We start from the raw sequence: 13,126 nt of genomic DNA, 5'->3' as shown, positions 1-13,126 counted from the left end.
TCTATTGGAGCTGGGGATGTAGCTCAGCTACACAGTGCCTGCCTGGCAAATGTGAGGCCCTGAGTTTGATTCCTAGTACCAAAAACAAAGAAACGAAAAAAGGACTCTAACTCTCAAACAAAAACCTTGTATCTATTAAATTCATTCAATTTGTAATTACAATCTTTATGTATAGAATTACGTTGACATAATTTTTCTGGAAATTCTTCCAAATTTTAAGGAATATATAATATCAATCATATATACAGTCTTAGAGAATTAAAAAGAGAAACACCCTTTCCAGTTCATTTATAAGAAAAACCTGGTAAAGGCATGACAAAAACAATGGGCAAGGGGATTTGTCTCATGAAGTAAATGCAAAAATTCCAAATAAAAATATTAACAAATTGAATTCAATAATATAAGGATAATACACTTTGATGAGTAGTGCAAGATTGATTTAACAAATAAAAGTCAATGGACTACTGGGTCAACAAAGACAAAAGAATGAAGTTGGATCCTTACACCATATGCAAAATTTACATCAAAATGGCTCCAAGACCTATATATAAGACCTAAAACTGTAAAATTCTTAGAAGAAAATGTAGGTATAAATCTTCATGACCTTGGATTTGATAAATGATTCTTAGATATGATACTAATAGCACAAGCAACAAAAGAAAAAGGACTTCATCAAAATGTGTTTTGTTTTGTTTTGTTTTGTTTTGTTTTGAGGCAGGGTCTCTCCCTTTGTAGTTGAGGCTGACCCTGAACTTACTATGTAGCCCAGGCTGGCCACCACGCCTGGTGACTTCATCAAAATTTTTAAAAACTTTCAAGCCAGGCATGTTGGTACACACCTGTGATCCCAGCACTCGGGAAGCTGAGACAGGAGGATAACCTTGAGTTCGAGGCCAGCCTGGACTACATAGCAAGTTCAGAGCCAGTCTGAACTACAAAGGGAGAACCTGCCTCAAACCACGCCCCCATTTTTTTTTAAATTTTCATGCTTCAAAGGACACCATCCAGAAAGTGAAAAAGCTATTCACAAGAGTGGGAGAAAATATTTCCAAGTTGTATGTAAGGGAAAACAACAGAAAAAGAAAACCCAATTCAAAAATAGGCAAAGGACTTAGATATTTCTCCAAGGAAGATATAAAAATGACCAAAAACACATGAAAAGATCCTCAACATCCTTAGTCATCAGAGACATGCAAATATAAAACTCAGATATCACTTCACACACATTAGGATGGATATTATTTTTTTTGATCTGGAAAATAACAAATGCTGGGGTTGGGGATTTAGCTCAGTGGTTCTGCCACCTGCCTCGCAAGCGCAAGGTCCCGAGTTCAATCCCCAGTACAAAAAAAAAAAAAAAAAGATAGTACAGAAAATAACATGTTAATGAGCGTGTGGTAAAATGTGTGTTGCTGGTAGGAATGTAAAATGGTGTAGCTACTTTGGAAAACAATCTGGCAGTTCCTCAAACAATAAAACATAGACTCACCCCCATACAATCCAGCAGTTCTACTCCTAAGTATGTACCTGACAGAAATGAAAACACACGTCCATAAAAATCTTGTACATGAATATTTATAGTAGCTATCTTCATAACTGACAAAAGGTAGAAACAAGTCAGATATCCATCAACTGATGAGTGGGTAAATAAAATGTAGTACATTCATACCATAGAATATTAGTTCACTATTAAACAGGATGAAATAGTAATACATGAAATAGCATGGACAAAGCTTGAGATCATTAAGTGAAAGGAACCAGTTACAAGAGTCACATATTATGTAATTCATTCACATGAAAATTCAGAATAAAGAAATCTATAGGGCTAGAAGGTTGCTTAGGGGCTTATGAAAGGAGGATGAGGGACCATGGAAATGATAGCTAAAGAGTGTAATATTTATTTTTGTGGTGATAAAAATATTCTACAAGTGACTGTGGAGGGCCGGGGATTTAGCTCAGTGGTTCCTCCACCTGCTTTGCAAGCGCAAGGTCCCGAGTTCAATCCCCAGTACCAAAAAAAATTTAAATTAAATTAAATTAAAATTGACTGTTATAATAGTTACATGTATCTGTGAGTACATGAAAAACCATTGCATTTACACTTAAAATGGCTGTGTTGTATGGTATGTGAATTGTATCTCAATACAGCTGTTTAAGAAAGAAAAATAAAATAAATTAATTTACCAAATTAATAGAATTAGAGGTCTGGGGATTTATTTCAGTGGCACTGGCCTGCCTCACAAGCTCAAGGTCCTAAGTTCCATTCCTGGTACACCCCCCAAAAAAAAATTAACAGAGGAAAAAACCCAATAATATATTCTTGTTTGTTTGGTTGGATTTTTGTGGTACTGGGGATCAAACTTCGGTCGTTGTGCTTGCAAGGCAGGCAGTGGAACCACTGAGCTAAATCCCCGCCCCTCCCCCCCCCCTTTTTTTGACAAGGTCTCGCTATGTAGTTCAAGCTGGCCTTGAACTCACTATGTAACCCAGGCTGGCCTCAAACTTGTGGCAATTCTCCTGCCTCGGCCTGCTTAGGAATGGGATTACAGGTGTGCATCACCACGCCTGGCCCACATTTTAGGTTTATAAATAATATTGGTATAAACATTTGTGTGTAAGTTTTCACTTAGACATGTTTTCATTTCTTTCAGGTACATGTCTAGGACTGGAATTGTTGGGTTGTGTAGTGATGACTCTATGTTTAATCATTTGAGGAGCTGCCAGATTGTCTTCCAAAGTTGTTGTAGTATTTTACACTCTTGTCAGCAGTATATAAGGTTCTGATTTCTCTACATCCTTGCTAGTATTTGTTATCAATGAACTGTTAAAAAAATTGTGGGGCCGGGGATTTTAGCTCAGTGGCGCCACTGCCTGCCTCACAAGCACAAGGTCCTGAGTTCGATGTGTGGAACCAAAAAAAAAGTGGTAAATAATGTTTACATTATTTGTGGGAAGTTGGTACACATGTACTAATAGAGTAAATTTTTTTAAAATTGTGGTAAGATGTACATAAAATAAAGTTTAACATTTTAACGATTTTGAAGTGTATAATTCAGTGACATTAAGTTCTTTTCTAATGTAAGACAACTATCACCACTATCCATGTCCAGAACATTTTCTTCATACCAAACAGAAATTCTGTACTCATTAAACAATAATTCCTCATTCTTCTGTCTTCCCACTCCTGTAACATCTATTATATTTTCTGTGTTTATGAACTTGCCTATTCTAGGCATTTGATATAAATGGAATCATATATTTGTTCAAAAATTTTGTATTTGGCTAATTTCACTTAGTAAAATATTTTAAGATTTATTCATCCTATAGCACGTATTAAGTACTTCATTCCTTTTTATAGCCAAATAATATTCTATTGTGTGGATATAGCACATTTTTTGTTTTGCTTTGTGTGTTCCATGTGTTGTTTTTGTTTGTTTGTTTGCTTTCCAGTACCAGGGATCTAACTCAGGCCCTTGGGCTTGTGAGGTAGGCATGGTGATCCATGTGTGTTCTGAGGATGGATCTCACTGTTACCTAGGCTTAAACCCCATGAACTCAGGATATCCTGCTTCAGCCTCCCAAATAACGGAGACTACTCCCTGAGTTCATTCAGGCCTGACATCATACATTTTTGTCCATATGTTCTATATATTCAATTTTTTGGCCATTATGTACAAATATCTACTTCTCTTCTCCCAACTCTTTTGGGTGTAATATAAGAATGAAATAGTAAGACCAATGTTAAATTCTATATTCAGCTTTTTGAGGAACCAACATAACGTTTTCCACACCAGCTGTATTTTATATTCCTAATAGCAATACATGAGGGTTCCAGTTTTTCCACGTTCTTGCCAACATTTTTTTAAATTTAAAAATATGCATCCTGGGCCGGGGATTTAGCTCAGTGGCTCTGCCGCCTGCCCCGCAAGCGCAAGGACCCGAGTTCAATCCCGGTACAAAAAAAAAAAAAAAATATATATATATATATATATATATATATATATATGCATCCTAGTAGGTGTAAAGTGCATCTTATTGTGACTGGTTTGCATTTTCCTTATGATGGTGGTGTTGAGCATATTTTGTGTTGTTATTGACCATTTGTATATCTTATTTGGAGAAATATTCAAGTCATTTGCCCATATTCAAATTGGATATTTTATTTCATTGTTGAGTTTTAGGAAATCTTCATATATTCTGAATTCTACATCCTTACTGGGTATATAATCTGGAATTTTTTTTTTTTGGTACTGGGGATCAAACTCATGACCGTATGCTTGCAAGGCATGCATGGTGCCACTGAGCTAAATCCCTGGCATAATCTACAAACATTTTGTCTCCTTCTGTAAGTTGTCCTTTATGGTTTTGTTTTTTTTTTTTTTTTTTTGCTTTTTGACATAGGGTCTTGCTAATGTAGTTCAAGATGGTCTTGAACTCACTATGTAGTCCAGGCTGGCCTTAAACTTGCAGCAATTTGCCTGCCTCAGCCTCCCAAATTCTGAGATTACAGATGTGTGCCACCATGCCTGGCTCACTTTCTTGATAGTTTTCTTTCAGGGAAAGAAATTTTTAATTTTGAAGTTCAATTTTTTAAATTGTTGTGGTTGTGATTTTGGTATCATATTCAAGAAATTATTGCCAAACCTAGAGTCATGAAGTTTTTTGTTTTGTTGTTTTTGTTTTTTTGTAGTACTGAGGATTGAACCGAGTGCCTTCAAACTGACCAACATCCCCAACCCTTTTTTATTTTTTAAAATTTGAAGACAGGCTGTCACTAAGTTGCCCAGGCTGGACTTGAACTAGTAATCCTCATGCCTCAGCCTCCAGGAATGCTGGGATCATAGACATGTGTCACCATGCCCATCTCCTTTTTTTTTTTTTTTTTAAGAGTTGTATGGATGTAGATCTTAAATTTAGGTATTTATTTCAATTTGGATCGATGGGGGGGGGCGGGTACCGGGGATCAAACTTGGGACCTTGCGCTTGCAAGGCAAGCGGCAGAACCACTGAACTAAATCCCTGGCCCTGGATTGATTTTAATATATGGTAAAGGTTCACTTCTTTCTTTTGTATGTGTGATATTCATAAGATATAGGATGGTAAGGGCTGGCAAAGCTGGCTGGGGAAATAAGCAGGACCTATCAATTACAAGATCCCAGGTCTGCAGCCAGATAACTCTCAGGAACTTCTCGCTACCTCTTAGGAGATCTGGACGTTATAAAAGAGACTGGACACCGCGAGGATCTTATGATCCTGATCTCCCAGAATAGCCTATTCTGGGTCATTCAGACCCAGGATGTACTTTTGTTTTGCTCTGCAGAGCTAGTTCTTCCCTTACCCCTTCACCCTTCTTTTTTTGTCCCCGGGATCGAACTCAGGACCTCGCACTTGCCAGGCAGGTGCGGCGCCACTGAGCTAAATCCCCGGCCCCCCACCCCTCATTTTAAAATAAACTTTTGGCACCATTTTTAGCTTGTCCCGTCCAATTTCTTGGTCGAGGCAAGAAGGACCTGGAATATTTTTGTTTGGCGAGCCATTTTCCAAGTAACTACTCCACAACATGTGGATATTGTTTTCCCCAACGCACTTCATTTGGAAATGACTTTCCCTACTTTCTTTTTTTTTTACCCTAGTTAAATTTAACTGCACAGAAATAACCGCAAGCATCAAATAGAATATCACTTCTCCTGTTTCAAAGGTTTATAGACAACTGTGATTGGCAGCTTAGAAGAGGAAAAAAAAAAATCAAGGCTATAGTCCTTCATTTTGGGCCCAAATTCAGCCAGGTTCTAGTCAAAGGACTTTAAAAAGGAAGACTGTTTATATCATGGGTTTTGCAATCAACGACATATATTCAAATTCTGACTTCTGTACTTTATGGGCTGAACTCGTTCTGGTTAGGTGCCCTTGAGAATGTTTCACCTCCTTTAGCCTCCGGTAGTTCATCTTTAAGATGGGGATCTTTAAGATGCAGATCTCCAAGTCTGTGCTTAGTAAAAAGTGGGAGGTCCTATTGAAAATTCGTTTTCCCCTGAAGAGAGCTGGAGCAAAGTTCCACCCAGGCACCTCGTTTGACGACTCAGTTGCCTAAGTGATCCAAGACGGCTTGCCTATAGTCTCCATCGCAGCATGAATGGGAGGTCAGAAAAATGTGTCAGGAGGCATATAAAGTGCTTACAACAGAACCTGGCGCTTAATAAACAGCAGCTGAGTCGTGGATACACGTGTAAATGAGCGAGTTAGGTCAGCTGATACGACTTCGTCGAATCTAGAGTAATTCGTTTCCCAGGCACAGGCTGAAAGGTATGCCAGAAGGAAAACTAGTGAGGCTGCGCTCAGGCCGAGGTTTAGCTCATCGGGCCCAAGACAGACCAAACTTGCCTTAACAGGTTTCGCAAAGCGCAAACCTAGGGAAACTAGGCGTTAGCCAAAGGACGGAGTTTATTGTTTTCGCCCCCAGCCCTTGGTCCTGTGAACTCGAAGCTCATGACGTCACACGCGTGGCCGAGCGTGTGAAAGAGAGGTGTGGTCCGCGGAGAGGAGGAGACAAGATGGCGGCGTCCGTGGGGCGTCGGTGTCTGCGGTTACTGAGCGGAGTCTTGCCGTGGCGGACCAGGTACAACAGGGCGGGGAGACTGCCTTGGGGCAGGGAGCGACCCTTACCATGCCAGGGTTTGAAGAAGAGTTCTTTCTGTATCGTAGCCTTGCTCTGAGGAAGGCTCGAGTAGAGTACCACCTTCACCTGGGGTTCGGAAGCAGGTGTCACTGCTACCGCCATAGGGTGGTCCGGATTTAGTTACGGTGTGGCCTAAACGCTCTCGCTTTGCCCATTCTAGCGAGGTGGACTTGCACAACGGGTACCAGAACAGATGGAATAGGCTGCCTGCCTGTCACTGGAGTCGAGGCAGAACCGAACGCTTTTATCGCAGGTGTTCGGGTTCCTGGCTGCCAGCGCGTTACGGGGAGAACACGAGTGGGAAACCACTTTCGCTTTAGCTTCGTCTTTGAAGTGAGATTAGCATTGGTAATCTCCACGTAGTCCAAGATTGGGGTCTTGAGGATCTTGGTGAACCCTAGCTCTTCTTCTAAATCTAAATCCAGATTATTCTTTTTGGAGTTGACTGGATTCAGGTTCAGAGTGAGAAGGATTTGCTCAAGTTCATCCAGCCAGTTAGTAGTAGCGATAGGATTCCGGGCCAGGTACCTGCTTCTCTCTGGTACCTTTCCCTCAGGTTGCCCGCTGAGGGGCAGAAATAGCTTGGGAGCATCTGGAATCATAGAAAATGTATTAAAAGGGCTGGGGATTTAGCTCAGTGGTTCCGCCGCCTGCCTCGCAAGCTGAAGGTCCCGAGTTCAATCCCCAGTACCAAAAACAACAACAACAAAACCCCCAAAAAACAAAAAAAGAAAATGAATTAAAATATTGCTACCTATGATTCAAGAGTTCGCTATTGGGTGTCATTTCAGAGAGCTAAGGTTTGAGAGACACACCATACTTTTGTGTTTCTACCATATTCTATTCATTCTGTCAATTTGTGCTGTGACCAGGAGGTGATGTCGCTTTAGTTTGGGAAAATAAAAGGATATTGGATTTGGACTGAGAGAGGGAACAGAAAAACCATCATTGACTTTGCTATGAAAGCTTCTTTCTCCATCATTAATTATTCTGAAATGGTGTAGTTCTCTCAGGAGGGAGCTCTGCAATATGGTGACTAATTTAGGATGTGGACAGGAAGTTCCTCTGTTTTCAGGGAATTGCCAGATGTTTTACTTGTCAGTCATGAATTCATCTAAACTAGTCACTAACTGGATAGTCCAAAAAATGGCACTCCCAAATTTTTGTTAAGTGATGGTGAGGAGGATGTGCCTCACCGTCATTAAGAAGGGCTAAGAAGGGCCGGGGATTTAGCTCAGTGATTCCGCCGCCTGCCTCACAAGCTGAAGGACCCGAGTTCGATCCCCGGTACCAAAAAAAAGAGAAAAGAAACTATATTGATACATAGAAAGGCAAAACTTAATAACATTTCCATAACTTTTAAGTAAATCAGTATCTGTGAGACATACAGATGGTAGCCTCATTGTAGGGATTTATTTATTTATTTATTTATTTTGGTACTGGGGATCGAATTCCGGTCCTTGCGCTTGCGAGGCAGGCGGCGGAATCACTGAGCTAAATTCCCGGCCCTTGTAGGGAAATTTTTCAACAAGTGGGTGATGTGTGGCAGAACAGAGAAAATAATATTTTGGGTGATAATTTAGGGCTATATTTTTCAGACACATAAAAGAATGGGTTAGGTTGTTTGTTAGAAATAGACATTTCGAGATATTCTCCCAACTTCAGAATCAGTAGGTGTAGTTTGGAGCCCTCAAAACTAGTTTTTACAAGTACTCTGGATAATTCTTAGGTTTCAGCGGGTCTGGACAATGGTACTTAGGAAGTGGTTGCTTGTGCAAGAATTCCTTCAGAAATATTTATGGCTAGGGCTGGGGATTAGCTTAGTGGTGTCCCCGCCTGCCTCGGAAGTGCAAGGTCCCGACCCGAATTTGATCCCGGTTACCAAAAAAAAAAAGTTGAGAGAATAAAATTTTTTTTAAAAAGAGAGAAACATTTATGGCATCCCTAGCATTGTTAACCACAATGTTGGGGACCATGCAGCAAAGAGGGGAAGGCAGGAAAATTAAGAATTAAGGTATATTTTAAATAGGCCTATGTTCAAAGAACTTTACAGTTTAATAGACAAGAGGAATATTTTACTAAATAATGTAATACAAGGGGGAATGTGGGATAAAGCCTTCAAAAGGTCTGTCCAGCTTTTTTTTTGGAGGGGTACCGGCGATCTAACTCAGGACCTTGCACTTGCTAGGCAGGTGCAGTGCCACTGAGCCACATCCCTGGCTGCCAGTTCAGTCTTTTTGTTTTTGTTTTTTTTGGTACCAGGGGTCAAACTCGGGACCTTGAGCTTGTGAGGCAGGCGCTGGAACCACTGAGCTAAATCCCTGGCCCCCGTCAGTTCAGTTTTAAAGGAGGGCTTTCACAGCATTTGAAAACAAGAGAGACACAAGGACTAGAATTAAGATATTACCACCAGGGATGATGTTAAAAGGATCTTACAATCATGGAGGCCAACCAGAGTGGACACCGGTCATAGACAATTGATGTAACCATCCCAGTGTGTGCCAGTCAAATTATTTATCAACTCTATTTCTTTTCATAATAACAACATGTAGCTGGGTGTGGTGACACATACTTGTAATCCCAGCACTCTGAAAAACTGAGACAAGAGGACTGCAAGTTTGAGCCAGCCTGGGCAATTTAGCAAGACTCTGTCCAAAAAAAAAAAAGAGCAGGGGGTGTAGTTCAGTAAAAGGGCCCCCAGTACCACAAAAATTAAAATGAGCACACCAAAATCCAAAATGTAAGTAGGTGTCAGGCCTTGGGCTAAGGATTTTATGTGATTATCTTACTCCTAATGAGGTAGGTCCTGTTTTCACAGGTGGACAAACCAAGGTTTAGTGTTAAGAAATTTCCTTCAAAGAAAAAAGAAAAAAAAATTCCTAAGGCTACACAGCTAATAAGTGACAGAGCTGGAATTTGAGCTAAATACAGAGTTGAATGCTTAATCATGTGAAACTGAAGTGTTATCTGAAGTGGGATGTTTGGTCTTTGATTAAAAGAAAATCCAGTTGTTAACTAAACGTTGCTTTACTTGCTGGTGTGGTCATTTATTGTTGCTGGGGATATATCTGATTTCTCTCAGTGTAGATGAAACAAAAAAGAAAGAAATTGAATCAGAAATAATTATTTCTTAATTGATTTCTTAACACTACGCCTTGATTTCTCCACCTGTGAAAACAGGACCTACCTCATTAGGAGTAAGATAATCACGTAAAACCCTTAGCCCAAGACCTGGCACTTACTTACATTTTGGATTTTGGTGTGCTCATTTTCATTTTTGTGGTACTGGGGGCCCTTTTACTGAACTACATCCCCAGCTCTTTTTTTTTTTTTTTTTTTGACAGAATCTTGCTAAATTGCCCAGGCTGAACTCAAACTCGCAAATCTCTTGCCTCTGCTTCTTGAAGCTGTGAAAATAATTGGTAGTTTTTTTCTCAGAATCCTTGAAATCTGTTCACTCTGTAAGTGTAGCTTTTGTGACAGCAGCCACAAAAGATACATCAAAAAAAATTCTAGCCAGGCATATACCTGTAATCCTAGCACCTGGAAAGCTGAGGCAGGATCATCACAAGTTCCAGTTGGAGGCCACCCTGCACTATATCATGAGTTCAAGGCTAACCTGAATAACATAGTGAGACCCTGTCTCAAAAAATTAAAACAGGGCTGGGGATTTAGCTCAGTGGTTCCACCACTTGCCTTGCAAGCGCAAGGACCTGAGTTTGATCCCTGGTACCAAAATTAAAAAAAAAAAAAAATTAAGACAAGGGCCGGGGATTTAGCTCAGTGGTTTCACCGCCTGCTGCGCAAGCGCAAAGACCCAAGTTCCATCCCCGGTACCAAAAAAAAAAAAAAAAAAAAATTAAAACAAAAAACAAAATTAAAGCAGTTGAACTGATCAGACTTGAAGTAGATTAGAATAGCCTAACGTGGTTTGATTGTGCCATGTTTTTCACTAGTGCAAATATTGAAAGGTTAAAATTTCAGCCACCAGAAATATTACATTCTAAGAGAGGAGAGGATTGGATGTTTACAGATCTATGTACAGTTCTTTTTTTGTGGCAGAAACCCTGTCTTCATGCACAAGAGCTGGTTTTCCTGCTTATTAATGATCTTATGCTTAATTTTTAAAGTTTTTATTGTGAAATAGTTTTAGACTTACAGAAAGTTATAGAAGTAGTACATAGGAATCCCAAATGATGTTTACTCAGATTCCTCGAATGGCAGGCATATTTGCTTTGTCACTTTCTCTTTCCCTGTATGTATGTGTGTATATTTTTTTTTTCTGAAACCACTTGAGAGCACCTTGCAGACTTGATGACTCTACCTTTAAATATTTCAGTGTTTTTCCTACAAGGACATTTTCCTCACATAACCATAGTATGGTTGGCAAAACCTAGAAATTAACACTGGCACAGTACTGTTATTGGATCTGTAAACTATATTCAGAAGTTGCCAATTGATCAACTAATTTATTTTTAATTTTTCTTTATTTGTATGTGTGGTGCTAGGGATCAAACCCAGGACCTCACATATAGGCAGGTGCTTGGCCACTCAGCTATATCTCAGGTCTTATTTTTAAGGAAAATATTTAATGGTTTATTTTTGCTTAATTACAGCCTTCTTCACTGTGAAAACACTTCCCTGAGCCATTTCCTCCAGTTCTTCTGGAAGGTGCCTTTTCGAGCCATTAATACAGGTAAGGGCCAGTTGGAGGTGGTGCTAGCTGTGTGTCTCAGTTTGCTCAGCTTTAAATTGGGATGAACATAGGCTTGTTTTAGAATAAATGAAATTATGTGAAGTGTGTTAGAGTTGTTAGAACACCTGGCATATAACCACCACTTAAGCCTGGTTTACTATATCACTTTTACTGGCTGCATAGTACTCTGTTGTGTGACTGTACCATTCGTTATTGGACATTTAAGTTGTTTCTAATCTTGTTCTACATAGACAATCGTAGAATAACATCTTTGTGCATTTTCAGGATAAATTTGTAGAGATAGAATTAGTGAAAACATTTGTGTATTTTACTTTTTTTTTTTTTTTTTTTGGGTACCTGGGATTGAACTTGGGACCTTGCACTTGCACGGCAGGCTCCAGAACCACTGAGCTAAATCCCTGGCCCCTTTACTTTTTTTTTGAGACAGTCTCACTGTGTAGTTCAGGCTGGCCTTGAACTTACTGTGTACCCCAGTTTAGCCTTGGGTTCACAGAAATCATCCTGTCTCAGCTTCCTGAGGGTTAGGATTACAAGTGTGTGCCACCATTCCCGGCCAATATTTTGTTACTTAGGCCAAATTTCTCTTCAAAGAGGGTTTGTCTTAGTTCACATTTGAGCAGGAAATGCTAGTGAGAAGGCACTTTGCACACCCTCATCAACAATGTGGACTATAAATTTTGTGGTGTGGTAAGAAGTTATTGGAACCCTTACAGAGATGTGTATTGTCTTCATTATCTAAATATCCTTTTTTTGGTACTGGGGATCGAACTTGGGTCCTTGCACTTGCGAGGCAGGTGCTAGAACCACTGAGCTAAATCCCTGGCCCTAAATATCCTTTTGATTCTATCATACTAAAAGCTACTTTTAACTCCTTGATAAGACTACCTTGGGAATAAAATGAGCCAGTTAAAGAGAATAACACAAAGCCCGTTATCAGAATGGTAGTTAATAGGAACAGATTTGGGTGTTATTTAGTTAGGAATTGCATGCTAGAACATGTAGGAATAACATGAAGAATTGAAGGAGAGCCTCAGAAATGAAGGTATTATCTTGACTCTGTAAGAAAAGTATTTGCTTTTATGAACTGATTAATTCAGAGGAAAGGTGATCAGGAGTGGAGGCTGATCCCTACTCACCAACCTGCTTTGAAAAGAGAAAGAGCTTTAAATGAGGAGAGCACTGTAGAGCAGAAAGCGTTCAGCGGAATGTGATGAGTCTGGGCTCCTCGCTGAGTGTGGAGGGTGCAACAGTTCGCTCATCACTACAGGTATTTAGTGCTTTTTCCTGCCCATACTGGAGATTGAGCACAGGTCCTTGTGCACAACTAGGCAAGTATTCTACCCCTGAGTTACATACATCCCCAGCTCTTTTTCAAAAATTTGGTGGTATTTTGTTTTGTTGTTGTTTTGAGGCAGGATTTCATTATGTAGTTCAGCCTGGTCTTGCATTCACTATGTATCCTAGACTGGCCTTGAACTCATAGTTCATAATGATCCTCCTGCCTCAGCTTCCTGAGTGCTGGGATTACAGGCCTGTGCCACCATGCCCAGCTGCTATTAAGGTATACCCTTAGACTCCAGCCACCTTTTTTTTTTTTTGGTACCAGGGATCAAACTCGGGACCTTACGCTTTCAAGGCAGGTGCCAGAACCACTGAGCTAAATCCCCGGCCCTCCAGCCACCTTCTAAAATTCCACATATAAGAGAGATCATGCAGTTTATTTCTTTGTGTCT

General features: G+C 40.0%; 1 protein-coding gene across 3 annotated transcripts in view; it reads left to right on the top strand.

The window, feature by feature from the left end:
* The first annotated feature begins 6,323 nt into the window (after positions 1–6,323).
* The window catches only part of Pisd (phosphatidylserine decarboxylase), a 38,131-nt gene continuing 31,328 nt past the window's right edge, over positions 6,324–13,126 (top strand). The window contains exons 1-2 of one of the 3 annotated variants that reach the window (XM_004843501.4): positions 6,324–6,616; positions 11,293–11,372. In XM_004843501.4, the coding sequence (XP_004843558.1) occupies positions 6,552–6,616; positions 11,293–11,372 (145 nt within the window). In that variant the 5' untranslated portion in view covers positions 6,324–6,551. Of the gene's footprint in view, positions 6,617–11,292; positions 11,373–13,126 lie in introns of those variants that run through there. The other 2 variants (XM_087198289.1, XM_087198293.1) reach the window with 2 other exon arrangements.

This window comes from Heterocephalus glaber, unplaced genomic scaffold (assembly GCF_053883595.1).
Source record: "Heterocephalus glaber isolate CG9 unplaced genomic scaffold, H.glaber_assembly_v1.0 deba00001687, whole genome shotgun sequence".
NCBI classification, from domain to species: domain Eukaryota; kingdom Metazoa; phylum Chordata; class Mammalia; order Rodentia; family Bathyergidae; genus Heterocephalus; species Heterocephalus glaber.
This window is presented reverse-complemented; position numbering and strand designations above follow the sequence as displayed.